General features: G+C 44.3%; 1 protein-coding gene across 2 annotated transcripts in view; it reads right to left on the bottom strand.

The window, feature by feature from the left end:
* NEBL (nebulette) overlaps nucleotides 1–19,344 on the bottom strand; it is a 336,480-nt gene extending 317,136 nt beyond the window's left edge. Inside the window, exons 1-2 of one of the 2 annotated variants that reach the window (XM_057304699.1) lie at nucleotides 19,098–19,344; nucleotides 17,732–17,826 (exon numbers count right to left, since the gene is read on the bottom strand). In XM_057304699.1, coding sequence (XP_057160682.1) covers nucleotides 17,732–17,826; nucleotides 19,098–19,166 — 164 coding nt within the window. In that variant the 5' untranslated portion in view covers nucleotides 19,167–19,344. The remainder of the gene's footprint in view (nucleotides 1–17,731; nucleotides 17,827–19,097) is intronic. The other variant, XM_026478969.4, reaches the window with a different exon arrangement.
* Nucleotides 19,345–23,651: the final 4,307 nt, after the last annotated feature.

The raw sequence follows: 23,651 nt of genomic DNA, 5'->3' as shown, positions 1-23,651 counted from the left end.
CCCTATACCACGTGTCTCCTGGCTCAGAAATGTGCAGTGACAATGGGTCAGGCACTTCCCATACACTATCTCATGTGACCCTCTCAACAACTCCAGGGGGCATCCTCATTTTACAGATTAGGAAACTAAGGTTGGAGACATGAAGTGACTTTCCAAGTAGAGTCCAGAGCTCAAACTGAAATGTCTGACTTCAAAGCTTGGGCTCCTAATGACTACGCCATACAGCAAGGTTACAGAGGCTAATGTATTACCAATTAGCTTCTTGAAATGAGTATATACAGAAATAAAATGTCTTTACAGCATAAAAGTAGGATACAGGGCTGCATTTGTATCTGTTAAATGATGCATAATGTAATAAGGCCACATAAAATGGAGCAGGCAAATAGGAAATTCATAATGAGCTCACACATGAATGTATGTTTTTCAGAAACGTTTCACCTTCTTCAGAGTTTTTGGGAAATGTTTACAAAACATTGACTTAACGATGAAGAGAACAATTCCCCAGTTCAAAAGGCCTTATATTATTAATACTACACAGAAAATATTCTTTTTTTTAAGATTTTATTTATTTATTTGACAGAGAGAGACAGCTAGTGAGAGAGGGAACACAAACAGGGGGAGTGGGAGAGGAAGAAGCAGGCTCATAGCGGAGGAGCCTGATGTGGGGCTCGATCCCAGAACGCCGGGATCACACCCTGAGCCGAAGGCAAATGCTTAACGACTGAGCCACCCAGGTGCCCCATGAAAATAAATATTCTTTCAAGCAAGCACTAAAGTCAAATTTAGAAAGTGAGTCCTAATGTAAACGAGCTCTAACACTGAATTTTCCCCTCTGTCTTCTGCACTCGTGGGCTTCCACAGCACCTGTGTGTTTAGAGACTCACAATATAAAACAGCATGAAAGAAAAAAGCACAACTCTCAACATTATTAGAAATGTCAAAGAGACGATGTATGTTCATCTTCCTCCACAATATCATAAAACAAATCTTCACAGCTAAGAGTCTCTTTCATATGTTCACCATGAGGAATTTTGAAAATGCATTCCAATTTGAAAAATATACACAAGAACTTGAAATCTTGGGGACTGTGCCTGTAAAACTTTAACTCTTCGGCTTTAAAATTCACACCCAAAACCCAGGTAATCACTGCACTGCGCAGGCTCAAGCAATGGCTACCTTTGAAGAGTGGACAGCAGGTTGGGTATAGCACAGCCCAGCTCTGGAGAGAAGAAAACAGACTGAGTGCACTTTGGAAAGGCAGCATTGGGGATCCTTACTGCTCCCACATATAGAGGGCTATGCCCTGCTCTTTATAAACACTCATTTGCTCTTCTCCTTCTCACACTCAGTGCCTCTGCAGAGATTGCCCCACCGCATGATGAGGACAGATGTGGAGTGGGCCCAGCCACCAGCCTTTGCTGTTTCTCAAAAGCCTGATAGGAAACTGCACTACAGTTTCAAGCAGAAATCCCAGAAATTCTACTTGAGAACAGAGGTTTTTAGAAAAGTTAAGAATGTCCATTTCTGGCCACTCAAGTGGTAAAAACAGAAAGGACCAGTAGAAACTATAAGAAAAAAAAATCTACAGTCATTCATTTATGGGGGGGGGGGGAGTTAGGAGGGAGGGTTATAATAGTGTAACTGGGGAGAAGTTGTTTTCTCCTTTTTTTAAGGTCCAGAGACATGTCCATCTGGCATCCTGTCAATAGTGTTATAAGCACTGTGCAAAAAGCAATCATGTATAAGTGGACAAAGAGTTATCAAAAAATTAAGTCAAGGGGCACCTGGGTGGCTCAGTCGTTCAGCGTCTGCCTTTGGCTCAGGGCGTGATCCCCGCGTTCTGGGATCGAGCCCCACGTCAGGCTCTTCTGCTGGGAGCCTGCTTCTTCCTCCCCCACTCCCCCTGCTTGTGTTCCCTCTCTCACTGGCTGTCTCTACCTCTGTCAAATAAATAAATAAAATCTTAAAAAAAAAATTAAGTCAAGATAGAAACATCCACAGTACTTGGAGACATTCAAAGTTAAGATCTGATTATGAGGAGGAAAAAGGAGGCGTGTGTTTGGGATCTGTTTTGAAAGTCGGGGGCAGGAGCACAAGGGTGGAGCAGAAATACTATTTTTCAAAGTATGCGTGAACCCCATGGGTGGGTAAGATGTCTATCGGGTATTAAAGTTCACCTGAGAGAATAGGCTAACTAGAGAGAGCGTCCACTGAAAACAAACCAGGACCAACATGAGCCTTATCACAGGATCCACCTGCACTGGGAACATGTACCATTCCTTTTTTTTTTTTTTTTTAAGATTTTATTTATTTATTTGAGAGAGAGAGAGCAAGAGCACCCGAGCACAAGCAGGGAGACAGGCAGAGGGAGAGAGAGAAAGGGAGAAGCAGACTCTCCGCTAAGGTGGGAGCCCAACTCAGGACTCGATCCCCGGACCCTGGGATCATGACCTGAGCCGAATGCAGACACTCAACCAACCAAGCCACCAGGCGCCCTAGCTTGTACCATTCCTTTTGGCAGCCCGACACTTCCATATAAATGCCAGTGTCACAAAAGTAAGTCTACTCAACCAACACTTGAGACAGAGAAAATTCTTCCTTACTTCATAAAATAATAAAAGAAAGTAAAGCCATCTGAGTAAGTTTCATGATAAAATTAATAATTAAATTCTGAAATTGAAATATAAATCCTAAATCGTGGGAATATTGAGATTATAAATCTCCACACCAGAATCTTTCAATTGTGCTAGAGCTTAGGTCACAGTCATGAGATTTTTTTCCCCTTTTTTAAAATAAAATGATAAGAACTGTGTCATTTTCTATGAAGTTTAAAACCATATTTCTTCTGGTCTTTTCAGTTTGAAACTGAAATTCATTTCCCTATAAATATTTTAATGCCATTCTCCTATGAGCAGGAACAATCCATCAAAGAACAATTCCATAATTGTTTCAGAAGCTTACAATGCACATAATGTCACAAAGTAAAGGTCCTGGATGGAAGAGAAGATTATTATTAAACCTTGAAAATAATAGTGAGGTCTTGAAAACATACTCATCAAATGAAGAAACAGACCCATGTAATTCAAATGCAGATTAAACTAAATGCCTGCAGGGAGGGGGAAGAGAATACACTCACTGTAAGTTTCATTTATGACAATTAACCGCATTGAATGCCTTTTTAAAAATTCAAAGTTCACAATATGTATGTCTCCCTTCTTCTATACTATTGGAAAAATAAGGCTAATTTTGTTTTGCTTGACTTTTGTTAGTGAACCTGTTATGGGTCGGTTGAATTGTACCCCTCCCCCGCCCCGCTCCTAAAAAAAGATATGACGAAGTCCTAACCGCCCCCCCCATCCCGTCTGTACCTCAGAATGTGACCTTACGTGGAGGTAGAATCAGGTTAAAACGAGGTCATGAGAGTGGGTTCTTGTCCAGTATGACTGCTGTCCTTATAAAAAGGGGGAATTTGGACATAGAGGACACACAGAAGGAAAATGATGTGAAAAGACACAGGAAGAAGGTAGCCATCTACAAGCCAAGGAGCAAGGCCTGAAACAGATCCATCCTCACAGCCCCCGGAAGAAACCAATCCGCAGACACCTTAATTTCAGACTTCTAACCCTCAGAACTCTGAAACAATACATTTCTTTCTGTGAGGTAAGCCACCCAGTTTGTGGTACTGTGTGCAGCAGGCCTGGCAAACTAACACAGAAGCTATGAGGACTTTTTATTTTAATCCTCACAAACCATCTCTGTACTTACCCACAGGAAAATTTTGCCAGGAATTAATGTCAAATTTATTACGCTGTAATTTCTACAATCTGTCTCTTCTTCCACTTTCAAAAACTCGGGATATTTTCCCCTCTCCAAAACTGTCAGAGCACTCTTTTGCAGATAATTTCTCAGAAAGAATGGGAAATAATGAATATAACTAATACTTACATGGCATTAATTCTGAGTCAGTCAGTAACACGGATTATCTCATTTGTTCCTTACAGTCACGTATGAACTATTGGTATCATCAACCTCCTCCTTTTGCAGATGAAATAACTGACACAGCATCACCAGTTTACAGACGAGGGAACTGAGGCACAGTGAGGTGAAGTAACAAACCCCAAGGAGTGCTGGAGTCTGTTCCCTTAAGCCCCCACCACATCCTCTCTTGTGGTTCAGGGCCATGGATCACAGGCTTCAGTTCCGGGGTGTCCTTGGTCCCTGAGGTGCCATTCATATGGATCTAGAGATTCGAACAGTTCTCAGCTTTATACTGAATGGCTTGGTGTCTTCTTACTATTGACTCTCCTAATATTTAATTTCTTATGGATGTTTGTGAACCTTTTCTAGTTTTAAATAGCTTCTTCTCAGTTGAAAGGATGAAAGCTAACTAGGAACCCAATAACTCTACATCCTTCTTTGTCATCTTTTATTATCACTCCATCTTTCCCAAGTCATGGTTCATTCTTTTTCTTGACTATAAGTGTGTTTAAAACTTGTCTTTAGGGACACCTGGGCAGCTACGTGGGTTAAGCATCTGCCTTTGGCTCAGGTCACGATCCCGGAGTGTCAGGATTGAGCCCTGCATCGGGCTCCCTGTTCAGTGGGGAGTCCGCTTCTCCCTCTGCCTCTGCTCCTCCCCACCTTGCTTGCACTCTCACTCTCTCTCAAATTAAAAAAATCTTTAAAAAAAACTTTCCTTTAGTGTTTTTACAAGCCATTGCACACATTGGCTTTTAAAAAAAAAAAAGATTTATTTATTTTAAAGAGAGAGAGAGCACAGGAACAGATGGGGCAGAGGAAGAGGGAGAGAGAGAGGATCTTACGCAGGCTCCACACCCAGCATACAGCCCAATGCAGGGCTCAATCTCACAACCCTGAGATCACAACCTGAACAGAAACCAAGAGTCAGACGCTTAACTGACTGCGCCACCCAGGCGCCCCAACCATTAGCTTTCTTGACCCCATTCTTATTTTTTGTGCATTCTGGAATGCTCAGTTTTCCATCTTTTAAAAGGTGTGTTGTAGTAATCAGAGCTCGGAAAGCCCCCAGGAGATGCCCTATATGGCTTTTTGGTTTGGGGCTTGGTTTTTGTTTTAAGAGGCATTCCCCTTTCCTCGTGAACAGAAATAACACATTTTCAGTCAGAACTTTATTTCTCAAAGTCTTCTGCCTCACTGAGTCACCTTTCTTTTTATTCCTTCTTTCCTTTCCTCAGTAAATCATATAAAGGCCCACTGTGAGACAGGGGCAGTTGTGGTCACCAGGTATCCTGCCTCACAGAGTTTCTCACGAGCGAGGGCTCCCTGCACCACTCGGCCCCTCTCGCTCCTCACACACGGTCACCAGGCTTCCCTAAAGTCGGCTGTGTGGTGTGACCAGCAGCTCCTCCCTTCATTCCAAGGCAACAGAGTCCACTGGTACCAAAGCCCTCACAGCTGCTACATCACCGACCAGTCCTTCCTTATTTTCCACATCAAGGCCAAAGCAGCTTGAAAACAGTGAAACTGTAAACAAAAGCCAAGCCCCCCCCCCCCAAAAAAAAAAAAAATCAACTCATACTCTCTTTTCAACTTTCGGTAGCTACCTCAGGAAAGCCTCCCTTCCCTGCTGCATCTCGCCTCTGCGCCCAAGCGTAAACACTTGAGAAAGCTTCGGTTGTATCCTCCCATCTGCCCGCAGACGTGCCACTTCCCTTTCTCCTTCATTTCATCTCACCCCCAGGTTCTCCATCATTTTTCCACCTTCAAGGTTCTTTCTTTCTATACATGGATCCACCTATTAGACATGTTTCTTTTTTAGCATAGCAAGCCTCCCCGCTGCCAGAATTTCATTATCAGCCTCTCCCCCCCACACACACACATACACTGCTGACATTGCTCGGGAGCCTCCCTTCGTGTCTCTGCGTTGGCATGGAGGGGTGAGGTCATCGGCACTCCTCTGCCGGTCCCTTCCGAGGGTGACTTGATCCTTCCCCCATTGAGGTACTTCTTTTGTGTTTCCACCTGTTTTCTCCTGCTAGGGAATTCATTTTTAAATCCCAAGTAGCCATCTCTCCTGACCCACCAGAGAAGGATGCCCGTTAGGAGGCTTCCTGTCAAATGAAAGACTGCTCCCATTCACAATAAATGTGCTTTTAAAGCCGATCCACGCGTGTTTATTCAGTGTCTGTTATACACCTGTCACTGTATAAAGAAAAACCAATATGCTTTTCTTTCAACATCTGTCAAAATGCCATTGCACAGGACACTTCTTGGGCAATAGCCCCCATGTACAAATTACAGGTGCTTTTACTGACCACTCACCCCTCAGGTACATATGACACAAGAAATGCACAAATAAACCAGTTTCCTGACTCCTGGCCAATTAAACCTGACATTACATAACTGCCATTTAAAAAAAAAAAAAAAAACCACAGAGGCAAACCCTCTAAACAGGATTTTCCTTCTTTAGCAGCCTCTGAGGAAGAACTGTTCTAATATGGTGTTTCTATTCCTGACAGGAATAACCCTTAATTATTATGTGCCTTAAGCATCTAGAAATTTTTAAATAGAATTTCACTTAATGTTAAGAAAATCAGAGAACTACGTCAGTGGCAACAGAAAAGACTTTAAACAGAGAGAGAGAGAGAGGGAGCGCTGGCATGGGGGAGGGGGACGGGGGAAGAAGAACAGATCTTGATGAGTTGTTTTTGAAGTTCTGGAAATCTTAGAGAAAAGACAGAGCATTGAAAGAAAGTCACCAAAGAAAATTAAATTCTTCCATAAAAGAATGTAAAGACTTGTCATTTATCAGGGATTAATGCATTCATCCCTGATTACATTTTGTCTCAGAAAATAAATAAGTCATACTTATTTCCAGAAAAAAAAATACATGGATATGCAAATGATAGGCACATGGTCTGATGTCTAAAAACAGGGCTCACTTCTAAGACTTTGAAAAACATGGTTGTCACAATGTGATTCTTACTAAGTACCTCTGTAGACATTATTCCTGTCATCCTTTGTTCAGTTGCATGTCAGTGGCCAATAATCTAGCAATAAATTTCAATATTTCACCTAAACTCTCTAGTGGTAGCTGCTGTTCATGTATATATTATCAGTCCAAGCGTGGCCAGCTCCAGCTGGCATCACTATGGGGATCCTCACGGAAAGAAGTCTATTCCCTCTTGTTGCGTCAGCTCTGTCAGCGAGGGATGCCTGCGGTTGAGCTGTATGGCTCAGTCAGCCAGAGGGGCTCACCGCCCTCCCAACAAGCTAGCTGGGCAGTGGGTTCTACCGAAGGGATAGTTAGAGCACAGAGTAAGTGCTGGGGCATACCAAGGCAATCAGGATGATTCCTGCTCTCAAAAATGTAATCTGCTACTGGAAAGCCTTGTCTATTGATGAAAACCAAATCTAGAGAGCTATATCAAAGGTCCTTGCACATGTAGGTCCTCCCATCAGCCTCCCGTGAGCAGTCAGCAAACAGTTTACAACTCTTACCCAACTTCTATTGATTGACTAAATAGATATGGTGGGTTTTAGATCATCATTCTTGTCATAATGGGACAGGAAGGTTCATGATGTGAGAGAGCAACACTGGGTCAACAGTTCAAACAGCATATCTGATAAGGACGCTGAGAAGCACACCTGTTGTATAATAAAGAATTTGACCAGGGGCTCCTGGGTGGCTCAGTCATTAAGCGTCTGCCTTCAGGTCAGGGCATGATCCCAGAGTCCTGGGATCGAGCCCCGCATCGGGCTCCTCTGCTGGGAGACTGCATCTTCCTCTCCCACTCCCCCTGCTTGTGTTCCCTCTCTTGCTGGCCGTCTCTCTCACTGTCGAATAAATAAATAAAATCTTATACAAAAAAAAAGAAAGAAAGAATTTGACCAGCATTTGTCCCCGCTTCCTGAGATATGCTCTAAATAGTTGTAATTTCCCAAGTGATTGGAAATATCTTTGTTATTCATTAGTCCCCTGATCCATACGTGAGTTATGCTAACAAGATGGTCTTAGGATGGGACTGACCACTCCAGGCATCATGTGATTACAGGGTTGGGGCTTTGAGTCGGGCAATATCAGTGGACCTCGTCCAAGGAGGGGAGGGGGACTAGAGATTGAGTAATCACACATGGCCAATAAGTCATCAGGTCTGTGTAATGAAACCTCAATAAAAACTCTGGACACCAAAGCTCAGTGGAGATTCTTAATTGGTTAACACAACAATGTACCCACAGGGAGACACACCCAGATTCCACAGGGCAAGGGCAAGAAAACTCCATGTCCAGGACCCTCCCTCACCTCATTTGGCTGCTCCAGATTTGTATCCTTTATAATAAAACAATAATCTTAAGTACAGCACTTTTCTGAGTTCTTTGAGTCATTCTAGCTAATTAGCTAATTGTGGGAACCCCCAAATTTGTAGCCAGTTGGTCAGAGGCGTGGGTGGCCTGGGGACTTCTGAACTTGCAGCTGGCCTCTGTCTGATTGGGGACCACACCCTTAACTCGTGGAGCTGACACTAATTCTGGGTGGTTAGCCTCAGAACTACACTGCAGCATTGCAACACCCATTCTCAATTCCTTAAACACATGCCAGAAATAATACCTTTAAGAAGTCAAGCTCTTGCAGCTGACCTGACCTCCCGAACCCCCAATCCACCTCCAACCCAGGCTGTGAACTTCCATGGTCCACTCTCAGCAAGAAACTGCCTCCAATGGGGAGAAAAATACAACTATAGTACAAGGCAGGCCTTTTGAAAAGTGATATGATTGAGGTATAAAAACTACATTGAGGGACATCTGGATACTTCATTCAGTTGAGGGTCTGACTCTTGATTTCGGATCAGGTCATGATCTCAAGGTTACGAGATCAAGCCCTGTGTGGGGGCTTTGCGCTCAGCACAAAGTTGGCTTGAGATTCTCTCACTCTCCCTCTCCTTCCTCCTCGGCCTCTCCCCCACCAAATAATAAACAAATAAATAAAATCTTTTTAAAAAATTACAATGAACACACAAAGAGAGTCCAGTGATTGACTGAGAGATTCAGGATGGCTTCACGAAGGCTGTCACAGCTGTGTACCTTAAAGATGAAAGTAACTTTAAAAGAGGGGAGGGCAGGAAAGCATAAAAACGGCATGAGTAAAGGGTCAGATCATGTGTCAAGTTTCATAATGACGACAATTATATCTTTTATTAACTCCTTACCACGTGCCTGAAACTGTGTTCAACTTATTATTTTGATATTCCAATGAAGCCTTAATCGTAGTCTATTATTATACCCATTTTACAGATGAGGAGACTTAGCTGAAGACACCTGATAAAGGCATCAGGCAAGCAGCCCAGTATGACTAGAGAGGAGACAGAAGTGAGCAGGGGAAGGTAGGTGGTGAAAAGCCCCCAGGTGTCTGTCAGAAACCCAATCTCTTTTTTTGTAGGCGATGGGGACCATCCGAGGTGTTTGTGCAAGAAAGTGAAGTCACCAGAGCCATGGTTTCAGGAGATAAGTATGGTGGCAGGAAAAACCTTCAAAAAGAGAAAGACTGGAACAGGGAGACCAGTTAGGGGACATTGGTCAGATCACTGGCCAAACATGATAAGAGAGCACGAGTGAGAACACAGGCAAGGACAGAAGAAATGAATACAGGGATGGGATGAGGGGGAGGGAGGTGTGGAAGGCAACTGAGATGCTTAAGGATCCAGCCAATAGGTGGATGGTGGGAAGAGTAGCCAGGAGAGGATGGTACAGTCATCCAAACGTAGCACCAAAAATACGTCTGTGCGTCCGATGTGTCTTTCCGTACTGATGTGTGGGCTTAGTACACTGTTCTTGATGCTTCCGCACATCACCTGAGTTGCTGGAGTTCACGTTCTAGATCAATTAATGGATAATGAAGTCACATTTAAAGCCCAAACTCAATACTGGTGGGCAACCCTCTAAGTCCACATCCCAGATCTCTGGCCCTCGGCTCTCCCCACCCTCTCTGCGGTTGACTTGCACCTGCTTTTGATGGATAATAAGCATCAGGGGATCAAATCAAAGGGTTTTGTCTAACTGGCTTTTTAGACTGCTGAGCTGAAGCAGAAGGATAGCAGACCACCAGTCTACCTATCGGTCTGATGCTATTCTAAATTACACACATCGAGCTAGTTTTCTTCTAGCTCCTAGGATTCAATGGGAATGAGTCAACAGAGCATGGAAAAGTAAACAGAAGTTGAACACAAAGTAACTCCCTCAAGGACGCCACAAAGAAAAATGCACAGATGACTATAGATAAAATTAATAATGGGTTTCCAGTGCTGGAATAAACAATCCTTGCTGTTCAAACCTGGTCCTTCTCACAACTTCCTGTTTTCTGGTTCTGCCTGTGCCGCCATATCTTGGTTCAACAAGAAAGGCTGCAGAATGGTTTCTTCACTAGCTGAGCTTCAGAATCAATAATAATGCTTTTACGAAGCCTATGAAATGCTCTGAGTACTCAGCTCATAAATATTACTCTAGATTCCACCGTTCACACTGCTAAAAGCCTAGGGCTTCCTAGTAACACTAACTACAGGAGAAAAGAAAGAGAAAGGAAAAGAAATTCAGCTTTCCGTTCCTCTAGAGAGGGAGCGTGGAGAGGCCTCGGGCTCTGGAGAAGGAAGGTGTCCTCTGGGGGGATGTCTGCTTCTCACATCCCCAGGAACCACTGTTCCTTTGTAAAGCACGCCTTTGAAAACGTTTAAAGAAGACATACTGAAATGTACCCTTACACAGGGCCCCTGACACATAATCAATATCCCTTTAAGCACACACATCTATATCTTGCATTAACCTTGCATTCCACCATGATTTAGGAGATATTTGCTGTGCTTCATCTCCAAATCTTTTCTTATCTGACATCATTCCATAATAAATACATCATCATAAAGAGTCTCCACATTGAAGGCACCTTTCACAAACACTTCTTTTTTTTAAGATTTATTTATTTCAGAGAGAGACAGAGAGTGGGCAGGGGGGTAGTGTGGAGGGAGAGGGAGAGAGAATCTTAAGCAGATTCTCTCGGAGCCCAACCAGGGGCTCAATCTCACGACCCTGAGATCACGACCTGAGCCAAAACCAAGAGGTAGATGCTTAAAAGACTGTGCTGCCCAGGCGCCCCTTTCTCAAACACTTTTAAACGTGACAGAACTCAGTACCTGATGTGTAAATATAGTCTTCTAGAATGATTTCAAAAGATACTAAAATTCATGAGATACCATCAATGGTTCAATAAGGTAACTGAGAATCCGATCAGGTTGCATATACACTGGAACCTTTCTGTTTGGTTCAAATAAAATGTCTCCACTCCTCACTTTCAATCGTCCAATGTTAACAAAAATACAAAAACGAAACAAAACAAAACAAACAAAAAATAAAAACCTATCATCTTCCCACGTCAGGTCTATGTCAAGGAGCAAGAGGTTGAATGTTTTCCTATGTAGTATGTAACTAAAAAGTCAGGCAAGGCATATTATATATAATTGATGCTAACCAGAACTCCCACAAACCACAATATCCTTCCAGAGAAACTGTTACTTTTAACAATGTGACACTTCCCCCTCTCTTTAAGGGGAAATACGAAACAATTTTCAATTTTTATAATTAAGGGAGGGCACTAACATTTGCATACCTAATAGGTGTCATTTGATGTGTAAAGGCTTACAAAGATTTCCCCCATTTAATTTCTATAGTGCTCCTGTTAGGTAGAAATTATTATCTTATTTCACAGATTATAATTAAACCCAGAAGAAAATTAATGAACATCAGTAAGGAATCTTTTAGAACCATACCAAGTTTTGAAACCGAGCCTGTAAGCAGTGAAGGGAAATCCTACCATGTTCATTATGGCTTGGCAATGGCGAGCCTCAGTGGGGAGACTTCATCCTTTGGTATTCAGACTCTGGGAAACCTAACCACCACACCACCATTCAGGTTCCTCAAAGCCTACTCTCAAGCCAGCTTCTCACATTGCCCAACCTCTGTCTGCCTGCCCAAGAGAAAGCAGGCTGGGCCGTGCCCCAACCCGGGGGGTAACACAGGGCTACACTGATGCAGCACGACCTTCACACTCACTGATGCAGCTAATCTCTATTGAGTGCTAAGTGCCAGGCTCTGGGGAAGCGGAGTGAGCAAGGCAGATGCCCTCAGAGCCACCCCAAACTAGAAGAGGGTACTGACAGATAAATAAGCACACGGTGCCTTCCTGGGATGGTGATGGCTCTGAGGGCTGAGCGGACTCCTGAAGGCTGACGGGTATGGGGTAGGATGCGGTTGGCCCCAAGAGTGGGAAAGCAATGGTTATCTGAATTCATGAACTCAGTATACACAGCGTGGTCCTCAACGGCAACTTTCAGTGCTCCCTGATGTGTGGGGCATTAAGAATATGAAGCGAAACTAGTGTTTCTCAAATTTTGTTGACCACCGCTGCCGGTAAAAATATTTTTTACGTCATGATCCAATACACACTGTACACACACAACTGGAAAAAAAAATGTTTACCACAACAATACTCATTTCACTACTCAGATGCACTCTGATATTCCCTCTTTCTCGCGCGCACGCGCTCTCTTTCAGTTCTGGATACAACCCTCTAATGGGTGGCAAGCCACAGTGTGAAAAACATTGGTATAAACCTTTTAATAGGCATAACTATTATTTCTTTGATGTACTTCCTCTTCTCTATCCTCTTTTTCCTTCTTCATCCCTTAGAAAGTACCACTGAGAAAATAAAAACACTACTCTTTACTGGAGGTCTGCTATACGCCAGAAACTGCCAGAACCTTGGCGTGCACTGTCTCCTTAGTCCCACGCAGCCCTGTAAGGGTAAGCATTACCATTCCCGTTGTATGGATGAAGAAACCGAAGCTTAGAGATCAAGGGACTTGCTCAGCAGAACATGATGGAGCCAGGATTCAAATCCAGTTCTGTCTTGCTTCGAAACTCCAATTACACCACAGTGCCTTTTGTGACAAGTTCTTAAGTAATTAAAGCTAACTTAATAGCAAGAATTTCATAAGTCCCCTTGAGATAACTCAAGCCCTTGGCGGGTTACAGAACTGGGTTTGAGAGGTCTAAACAGAGATAAGGGAAATAGATTGGTGGAAAAACTCTCAGGTATAAATTCAATTTCCTTCCGTGTCCTCAGAGCACCCTTAGTAAAGGCAATAACAAGGACTGACCAGCAGAGAAATGGTAAGTGAGAGCTAGTGGAGCGTTGGCCTAGATAATCGCCCTCAAGACAGGCTGGCTGAATGGCATTGACCGTTCTGGGCATCTCATAATGAGCAGCACCTGGCTCAGCATCTCCCAGGCTATAGACAGTCAATAAATATTCACAAGACGAACGCTAACACAGGCAGAGTGAAAGTAAACACGACGCACAGCTCCTACTGTTTTATTTTTAACATCTCCCAAAATGATGTTAAGTGAAACTATTTGCTGGGAGGGAATCTTATTTGGAGAGATAGTTAAACACATTGAGCACAGATATTTGTGTTCTTTCAGCCCCGTATTTAAAGATACATTTGACACAGATAGAGGGTATACCAAATGTGGGCAGATCGGGACAAATTCTCAGCCCCCAAAAAATGTCCGCAGAAGTGATGACTTGGGGGAATTATTGACAAGGTCCTGCTTAAAACTATTGCATCATTAACTGGGGCCTCCCCTGACCTAAAATAACTAGACTTTTGGTGCCAGTGCATTAACTGGCCAGTCATTGACATTGCTATTTCTGAGCTACAATATTTCTCAGAAAATCTGAAGAAATGATGTATTCTTTACAAACACATGGTAAGTGCAATTTTGACTTTCACACGTGATAAATTAAATAATTTATTTGCCAAAGGGCCTTGGAGTTTATATTCTTTGGGTGGCTTGTTGGGTAGTTTAGCTTGGCATAGAAATTCACATACAAAAATGAGGTATGTTTTTTGTCTAATCACAAACTGTTATTTTCTCAACATCTCTTAGCAATAAAAATATTGCCTCGTCCTCTTTTCTTTGCAAGTTCCATGATGAAAAAAAAAATCCTGAATGTGCTAAAGAATCCACCGCCTGCTTATGAAACATAAAGGCTATGAAAACATGGCATGTATTCAAGTAGACCAGCTTGTTTTTAAATATTTTAATAGTGTGCGCTACTGCATTGGGAGCTAAATGTGTATTAGGCCCATCTTACATCTAGTGTGTAATACACTTTGATCATTCTATCAAAAGATCAAAATTTAAATATTATGTAAATTATATTTTATACGTGTTCTCCTTGGCGTGAAATCAAACAGAAAACTTTCTTCTCTAAACACATGAGAATATAAACAAGCAACATATTTAAAGTGAAGAAAATACTCACTACTTCATCCCATTAAAAAAATGCCCCCAGGTATCAATTAAAATAAAAAGCTTTTATGTTTTCTTAAAATAAACTTAAATGTCTGTTTATCCTTTCAAATTATCAAGCATATTCTTGATATTTATGTTAAAGGGTTTTTTTCCACAAGAATGCTACATAAGTCCTCTTCATGAAAACTCTGACAGATTATGTAAATCAACAGAAATGAAATTAAAGAATACTGAATCTCCAATAATCAAAAAAAGTTGTCGTTTTAACTAAATGTAAAGTATGAACTTTAACTGGATCTGGTTTAAAAAGAAAAAAGCAGCTATAAAAGGCATTCTTAGGACAATGGAGGAAATGCGAAAAGAGACAGGATTTTAGATATTATGAAATGTTGGTTAATTTTCCTAGGTGTGACAATGGCTCTATGACTCTTTAAGAAAATATCTTTATTCTTAGTACGTGGATGATGTAGTTTTCAGGGATGACATATCAACATATGAAACTAACTTAATGCGTGAAACTGACAAATGGTCTGACAATAATAAATAAATTTGTGCATATAACTAAATAGAAATATGAAACCAATGTGGCAAAATGTTAATAACAGTGGCATTTCAGTGGAAGATATACAGATGTTCGTTGTATTATTCTTTCAACCACTTTGTGTATATGCAAATTTTCACAGTAACAAGTTGTGGAGGGAAGGACAGCCATTTTCATTTAAACATGGACATATATTGACTCTTGAGCCAAACTGGGTACAGATAAAATATTGCTCTACATGGACACAGACTGTTTCATTTTCCAGTAACAGTATGCTTCAGAGAATCAATTTCCCACCATTGACCCGGAGAAATTATGGCAACCCTTCTGGCCAAGACCACAGGGAACAGCTGATTGACATACACCACCTGAATTAGAGCGGAGACCATCAGAATCCCCAGAGGGTAATCCACACCGCCCAGCAAGTTTACATGGCAACCTGTGCCCTTGGAAAAATAAGGGTTGAGACCACGGGTCTTCCAGCCTGGAACCTTCACAGCAGACAGCACCTGCAACTTGGCAAGGCTCTGTTTCTGGAGACAGAGTATCAAGCTGTGACATGAACTTAAAGCTAAATTAAACAAATTGACACTATCAATTCGAATCATTCACCCACTAAAGCTAGATTTCTGTCTTCCCCTGTGGCTCTGCTCAACAAAGTGAACCACCAGGCTTCATATTAAGCAAGAAACCTGAGATGCTATCCCCAAAATTCCACTTAAACCCCATACCAAAGCACTTGAATTATATAAGAAAGTTTAGAGAGAAAAATCTGTAAGCATTTGATTTAGACATACTCAAAGTATTTAAAATAAGATGTGGTCCCTATGGAACAACACAGCAGGATGTTTCCCACCTACAATTAGAGGCTTTTTGTTTTGGGGTCCAAATCTCAACAGTTCTGGGCACAAGTTCACTATTAAGTCAGAGCGCAAACCAGCCATCCACGACTTGCTGCAGAATCTGATATTCTTTTTTAATTGGACTGAACTGAAACGAAGGAGTAAGCCCTGAATTTTCAAGTGGCCCCATGCAACCAAACACCCTCTCCTTCAGTTGTACCTCTTTTTTTTTTTTTTGGCCTTTTATTTTTATCATTTCTTTTCTCCCTAAGTCAATTCTTTATCTATACGTACGTATGTGTGTGCATAATTGTGTATGTATACATGCACACATAGATATGTATATGATACATGTTCCATCATATCATATTAAATGTAATTGTTCTCTCCTCAATTTCTTTCTCTCCTTGTCTTTCCTCTTCTGCTCCCAATTCCTCCAGAACCACCACGGCCACCCAAAGGCATTGTTATCACCGGGTTAAACTCCAGGCTGCAGAGCCATAAAGAATCTTGATGTGGTCCATAAAGACTGATCGAATCAGGCCAAGGGCTGGAGTAGTTACGGGAAAACGGTTCACTTTCCTTTAAACTAAAGAACAATTACCTCGTTTATGGGTTGTAGGAGACCTTTCCCATCTAGGTACTGCTGACTGCCTTTGATGTCTAACCAGTCCCTCACACCTCTCTTTAAGAGAAGCAGGAGACCATGACACTGAAATCTCATTCTTGCTTCATGTTATCCCGGTAAAAGGCATGGTACAGGAGGGTTGAAAACATTGATGAGTTTGGGCAATATCTGTCAATTTCATTTATCCAAAAAAGTCCTGAATTCTGTTCAGTGCCCATTTTCTGATTTCTTGAAAAGTTTCTAGTCTATCTATAAGCACTAAGCTAGACCCAACAGAAACACAAAGAGATTAAAAAAAAAAAAAAAAAGTTCTTCACCAGAGACATATGAGCACACTACATTTGTTTACTGAAAATTTACTGTCTCTGAAAACACGGTCCCATGAGTGAAGTGTCAATTAACTGTGGGCCCTCCATCTCCGGAAGTCCTGAACGAACCTACTTCAAAAACTCCAAAGAGAATGAATCTCTGGCAATATTCCAGCCAAAAGGCTGGGGACCCTCTGCCACCTCCAGGCTGGAGTGGACTCCACAGGGGAACGGGGAAGAAGGCAACTCAACAACCAGGGCCAAGAGCCCACAGCTGAGAAGACTCTGGGGTGGGCGGGGGCTCCACAAGTAGAGAGACACATGCCCCAGGGCAGCAAGGTAGACATTTGGAACCAATGGCCAATGTTTACCCATCTCCAGATTCTAGGAGGGAACTGAGCCCCTTCCTGAGCCTGTAAAGATTAAATGAGTCAGTATGCATAAAGTGCTGAGAACAGGGCCTAGCACATGGTCGGCACTGTATAAATGCTAGCTAACTACTACTAGTATAGGCTAAAAGCACGCCTACAGGAAAGCTTGCCAAAAGAAGGTTGCCTTCTTTCATCCTCACCAACAGACCTACTACTAACCAGCCAGAAATACCTATGTCACCATTCTTTCACTCCCTGTGTAAGCTCGAGGATCTCTGCAGTGGTCTCGGCTAAGACGAAGCCAGACTTCTTTCCCTAGCAACTAGGTTCAGATATAAAATTGCAATATGGCAACATCATATGATTCAAATGGAAAGCTGACATGCACTTCAGAGCCCACACTTTCTCGGTGTGTAGTTCTGCAGCTTCTAACAAATGTGCCCCACTCTGCAACACTGTGAGCCTCAAAAACGAACCTGGCTGAAGACACACGCAAATTGCCCTGCACATGAAGAACGACACCCATGCCATGAGCCTCCAGCAAAGTGCGTGGCCCAAGAGTCTGTGGCATAAACAAGTCATTGGCCACTGCCCCTCCTGTCCCACACAGTGCGTCAGTTCTTCAGAACAGGCAGATCCACTCACTCCTGTGTTCTGAGGCGGGGCCGCACCTGGCATGCCGTGTTGACAATACTTACGCATTACAGTAGGGCTTCTTGTCATAGCCTTTGTAGTTGTTCATGTTGAGAGCCATCTTACAGACCTCACAATGGAAACATCCTTTATGCCAATACTGAAAAAAAAATAATCAATATTTAAAAGTTGAGATCAATGCCAGCGCTTTCCAGGACGGGCACAGAGATATTTTTAGCGCCTCGCCGTCCCCACCCCGATTTGAAAAGACTACAACGAAATGATTGTAGGTAACAGGAGATGTGTTTGCCTACTTTCGCTGAAGTAAATAAGGCAGGCAGGCTATTCAAATTGAGTTTTAAATGAATCCCCACCCCAAGTACAGACTCCGACGGAAGAACTGCCAAGGCGCTAGCCGTACTGCACTTCTAGGAGCAGCCCGCATGGAATCCTAGACCGGTTCATGGAGGAATGGAGCCCGTGGGGTGGCTTCAGAAGGGAGACGAATCCAGTTCAAAGTGCCTACACACGGTGTTTGTAGCACCTCAGTCAGTGTGGGTCCGCCGGAAGTCAGGCAACCCGAAGGAGCGGGAGGGGGGCTATGTGAGTACCCCTGCGCCCCCCCCCCATCCCTGTCCAGCTTCTACTCGGTTGTGGGGAAGGTGGCCTCGGTCCGGATCGACTGACGGGATGGCGGTGTGCTCTCACGAGGCACTTGTATCACCACACGAGCGTTTCACAGGGACCGCCTCCGGCTGGTTTCAATTATCAGTCACTCAGGAGAGCGCCGGGGTCGTTCTCGCAGGCTGTTCCACTCCATCCACGCCCGGGAAGGGCAGGGAGCAGGGCTGCAGGGGCCGGCCTAAAGCCACTTCCTCTGGAATTCCCCAGCCGGCTGGCCGAACCCCCCGTGGAGGCCGCTCGCCGCGCCGAGCCGGGCTCTCCGGCGGGGATTATTCCGAGCAATGCCGCAGCGGCCGCCCCACGACATATTAATTATTATTTGCCTCTCCGCCTCACCGCCGTCACGGGAGGCGCTGGGGCGGCGGTGAGGTGGGGTGCGGGCGGATCCTTGGGGCGGGGATGCGGGGCGGTGAGGGGCAGGAGTGGTGGAGGGAAGGGGTCCAGCTTGCGCTCCCCGGACCCTGGGTCGCGCGCCCTCCGCCGCAGCTCTGCCAACGCCGGCGCAGCCCCGCACCCTCGCCGCCCGCACCCCGACGAAAACCCTTGCGGGTTCCAACATCACCCGCGCCAAGCGTGCTCTCTCGATACTCCTGCGGGCGTTTTCCTTTGCGTGCCCTCCCCTGTGCCAAGACACACACAAACACAGAGACCCATTCCTCTCCTCCCGTCCCAGATGCCAAAACTTCTCAGAGCAGGTGCAGCCCGGCGCCCGGCAGGTCCGGGCTGGCCCGGCGCCCCCTCGCTCACCTTATCCAGGCAGTTGACTTTCTCCGTGGGATACACGACTTTTCCGCAGCGGGCGCATTGGGGGTTCATTGTCGCGGTTCCCAGGGGCGGCGGCTGTGCGGCAGCGGCTGGGGGCTCCGAGGAGCCGCTGTGACATCCCCCGGCGAGCCCGGCACCGCCTCTGGGCAGGCGGGAGGGCTGCGGGCGGCCGGGCGCCGGGGTCGGGAGTCGGCGCCGGACCCCTGGTGAGCCGGGCGCGCAACGCGCGGGAAGGGCGGCGGGGGCGCGGGTGGGTGCGCGGCGGGGCCTGGCGCCGGGGGGCGGCCGCGCTCGCTGGCCCGGCTCGGCTCTGGCTCGGGCTCCGCGCCGCTCGCTCTGCGTCGCTCGCACTCCAGGTACCGGTGACTCACACAGACACTGGCTCCCGCCCCTCGCGCTCACTCGCTCCCCCGCCTTGCCGCCGCCGTCGCCGCCGCGCAGGCCAAACCCACCGGCGCGCCCGGACCCAAGTGGCAGGGAACGAGCACGTCGGGCACCCGGGAGGGAGGGCGCAGCGGGGGGAAAGGGGGAGGGCGAGACCGGGAGAGCTCCGCAGGCAGCCGCGGGCTGCGACTGCGAGGCCTGGGAGCGAGCCGGAACAGCAGCCGCAGCCGGGGGCGGCCAGGTGGGCGGCGGCCGGGGAGGGAAGCGCTGGGGGTGCGAGAAACTGGGGGAGGGGGTGCTCAGACCCGCGCACTCCCTGCCCTTCCTCTTCTGTCTTCTGCCCCAGCGGGGTCACCCCACTCGCAGGCGGGGTTCCTGGTACCCAGGGGTCGCGGGCTTGAACCCGCCCTCCTCCTCCAGCCCCTGCGCGGCGGGCACCAAAGCCCCACGCAAAGCCGGTCCCCGGGCCGAAGCTGTCCCGGCCGCGCGCGGCCACGCGCTCGGGCCCAGGAGCCGCGAGACCCGCAGGGACCCCGGAGACTCACGTCCCCGCGGCGCCGCGCGTGGTGTCGCGCCCGCTCGCAGGGGCGTCTTCGGAGAAAGGCGGCCCCCGGGCGCCTGTGTGAGGGCGTCAGACCCTAGGTGGGGAGGCGACTTCTCTCACGGTCTCCCAACCCCTCCACTTTTTGTATCTGTTCTTGGGGAACGAGTGGTCATCTTAGGCCCCATCAAGCCTTTCTGGATTAATAAACGGTCATCATTCATTCTGCTGTGTGTCTCTGTGTGCGTGTGTGTGCACTGTATATTTTTACAGTTAAACACCACAGAATGTACCGAAAGTTCTTCACTTGCATGAAGGGAAGCAATTACAAACTCATGGTCCTAACCAGTAGGTCTAGAAAATCAGGCTCAAGGCTGAGGGCAGGATGAAACCAACCGGAATAGAAAGCAGTTTTAAGTTTCAGTAAGATCTCAGGTTGTGGGACTCGCTTTATAAAAAGCAGCAAAATGGAGCTACAATGCCTGAGTTCAAAGCCCAAGCCTGCCATTTATTAGTCCTGTGACTTTATGCAGCCACTTAGGGTCTCTATGCCTCAGTTTTCTAATCTACAAAATGGGGATAACGTAGCGCTACAGAAACAGCTCCCACTCTCCTACTGTGAGGATTAAATGAGTCAGCAGCTCTGAAGTGCTTCGATCTGTCTGCCTCTTGGTAAACACTACATAAGTGTCAACTAGGATTGATCATAGGTTGGGTATAACAAATAAGCAAACACATTCCGTGGCTAGCACACAGATTAAGACTCAGTAATGCCACATAGCAACCACTGTGACAAATATTTCTGTCATTTTTTTAAAGTCATAGCTGCAGCCTTTCGTGAAAAAAAGAAAACGATTGATTTCTGAGCCTCTTTGGCAGTCTGCACTGATGAAATCTCATTCCTAATGATGCTGTGCTGCTTGACTTTTTAAAAGATAATTTCTTAAAACAGATTCACCAGTGCAAGAGCCTTTGAACCCCTCCTTGCCCTGCTCATAAATCCCCCTCAAAAGCAAATAAAACAATAATTTGCTGTCAGAGAGGATCAGTTGTCATTTTAAAATACCTCAGAGCCCTTTAAAAATGCTTGAAACCATGGATAAAGCTGGAGGATTTTATGCTAAGTGAAATAAGCCAGACAGTGAAAGACAAATACTGCATGGTACCACTTAGATGTGGAATCAGAAAGAAGGAAGGAAGGAGGGAGGGAAGGAAGGAAGGAAGGAAGGACGGAAGGAAGGAAGGGAAGGAGGGAGGGAAGAAAGTGTAACTTATAGAAACAGAGAGTAAAAAAAGTGGTTGCCAGGGACTTGGGGGTGGGGACCATAGGGAGAGGCTGGTAAAGGAATACAGACTTTGAGTTATAAGATGAATAAGGTCTGAGGATCTAACATGTAACATGGTGACTACAGTTGAGAACACTGTATTCTACAAATGAAATTTGCTGAGAGTAGAACTTAATTGTTCTCATCAAAAATAAGGTAAATATGAGAGATGATGTGCATGTTAACTCAGCGGGGGGAAACCCTTTCACAAGGTATATGTATATCAAATCATTACACTGTACACTTTAAATATCTTACAATTTTATTTGTCAATGATGCCTCAATAAAGCCGAGGGGAGAAGAAAGAACCACAGGATATCTATTCTTTAAAAAAAGAAAGAAAGAAAGAAAGAAAGAAAGAAAGAAAGAAAGAAAGAAAGAAGAGAAATGCCCAAGAAAGGCATATATGATCATCTGAAAGGAATAATTTTTTAGCATTTAGATTTTCATGACTATAAATCATAGAAATAAAATATAAATAATATATATTTATACAAAATATATATTTATAAAAAATTAAAATCCTATTCTCTTTTGTAAATGGTATGCAAAAAATTCTGAGGAAGATTGATGGTGATCATGACATTTATAGCTGATTTATCAGATCTTTTAACTATGAATTATATAATTTCGTAGCCAACCATCACCTATCAAAATGCAGAACACATAGTAGGTACTAATTGTTTGTTGAAAGACAGTATGAATAAAACAAATGAATGTGTTAAAATTGGGACTAACGATGATGTTCTGTTCTCTCAAAAGTAAACAATGAATGCTTAGAGTTGTGTTTTCCTCTCACATCTGTTTCTCTTACTATTTTCATTTTCTGTATTAATCCAGCTTCTAAGTTTCTTAGTGTCATTTTACTGATGTAAGAGGAATTTTAATACCATCTGTTTTAAAAGGACCTCTTTATTTCAAAATTCAAAGTACTATAAACAAGAGAATTGGCAGAAACCTGTCATCAGGCCCAGCCTTCCTCCTTCAAGCAGATGAATGATTTAATTATCCACTAGGGAGACCTTTTGCCTCTTTCATGTCTTTTGCACTTGACTGGTCAAGAAATCGTTCCTTATGGTAACTATACCCCAATATCTCTACTTTAATTAAATCCTTTTCTGCTGGCTTAGACATCCACAGATATAAAGAATGACTGACCATGTTGACCCTCATGAAAACATTTAGATACTTATAAAATTAAGTTTTTCCTTTAGCTAAAATTCCCAAATCTATTTACATTTACCTGTGGGGCCTATTTATATAGAACCTATTGAAGACCGGATAATCGCCTTTGCTGTTTAAATTTAAAAAATTGAACTTCGAATAAAAGCTTTCATGAGCAGTTATTATTTCAGAAAGCCAAAGGGCACTTTGACAAACATTACCAGGGCACAGATTGTGATAGCTTGTGTCATTGCTTCACAACTTTTTGGTTCCCTTCTATCCTGGCAATGTTTCCTGTAGGTATAGTGTATTTCCCCACTGCAGTGACTCTGTACTTGACCGTGTGACTTCCTTTGGCCAATAGAGCAGAAGCTTTAAGGTACTTGCACAGCTTACCTCTGTTCTCCAACCCCTTGAGCTCTGGCGCCCAGCCATGAGAAGAGCATATCCCAGGGAGTGGTTCCTTCATTGACTTTGTCCAAGAATGAAAACACCCATCCAACCAGTACAGCCCAACTGAGTTCCGTAAACCCAGCATGCCCACCAGAGCCAAAGCAAGCCCACAACCCTCACATCAGGAAAGGAAAAAATAATTGTTGAGCCCTTGAAATTTTGAGGGTGGATTGTTACTGCAGCAAAAGCTGACCAATGATGAGAATTGAAGAGAAATGCTTTCTACTTTGTCAACAAGGAACTAATGGGTTTACATACAAGATTTAGTGTGTGTTTTGCTTTATTTTGTTTTGTTTACTTTCCTAAAAGGCATGCTGTTAAAAGTGTGGTGGCCAATACAGCATAGCTCTTATGATGAATTAATTAATTATTCATTCTGTCATTGTACAAAGCTTTATTATATGTCTTCTATTTGTCAGACATTATATAAAATTGTATACATTTTTGCCAGTTGGCTCAAATTCATCATGGAGGCAAGTTTTCCTAACCAACAACTCCGATAAATAAAACTAAAGAAAAAGAATAAATTTAAGGTTTGTTTAATAGCTGTGCCTGAGACTCAGGCTAATGAAACTTTTCTCCAAAGATCTTAACACACTTTAGAGAAATTATCTCATTTACAGTTATAGTATTCCTGCAAGTCAGTGAGAAATATAAAATAAAAACGTT

Source organism: Ursus arctos, unplaced genomic scaffold (assembly GCF_023065955.2).
Source record: "Ursus arctos isolate Adak ecotype North America unplaced genomic scaffold, UrsArc2.0 scaffold_30, whole genome shotgun sequence".
Lineage (NCBI taxonomy): Eukaryota > Metazoa > Chordata > Mammalia > Carnivora > Ursidae > Ursus > Ursus arctos.
The sequence above is the reverse complement of the archived record's forward strand: the minus strand, read 5'-3'. Positions and strand labels throughout refer to the sequence as shown.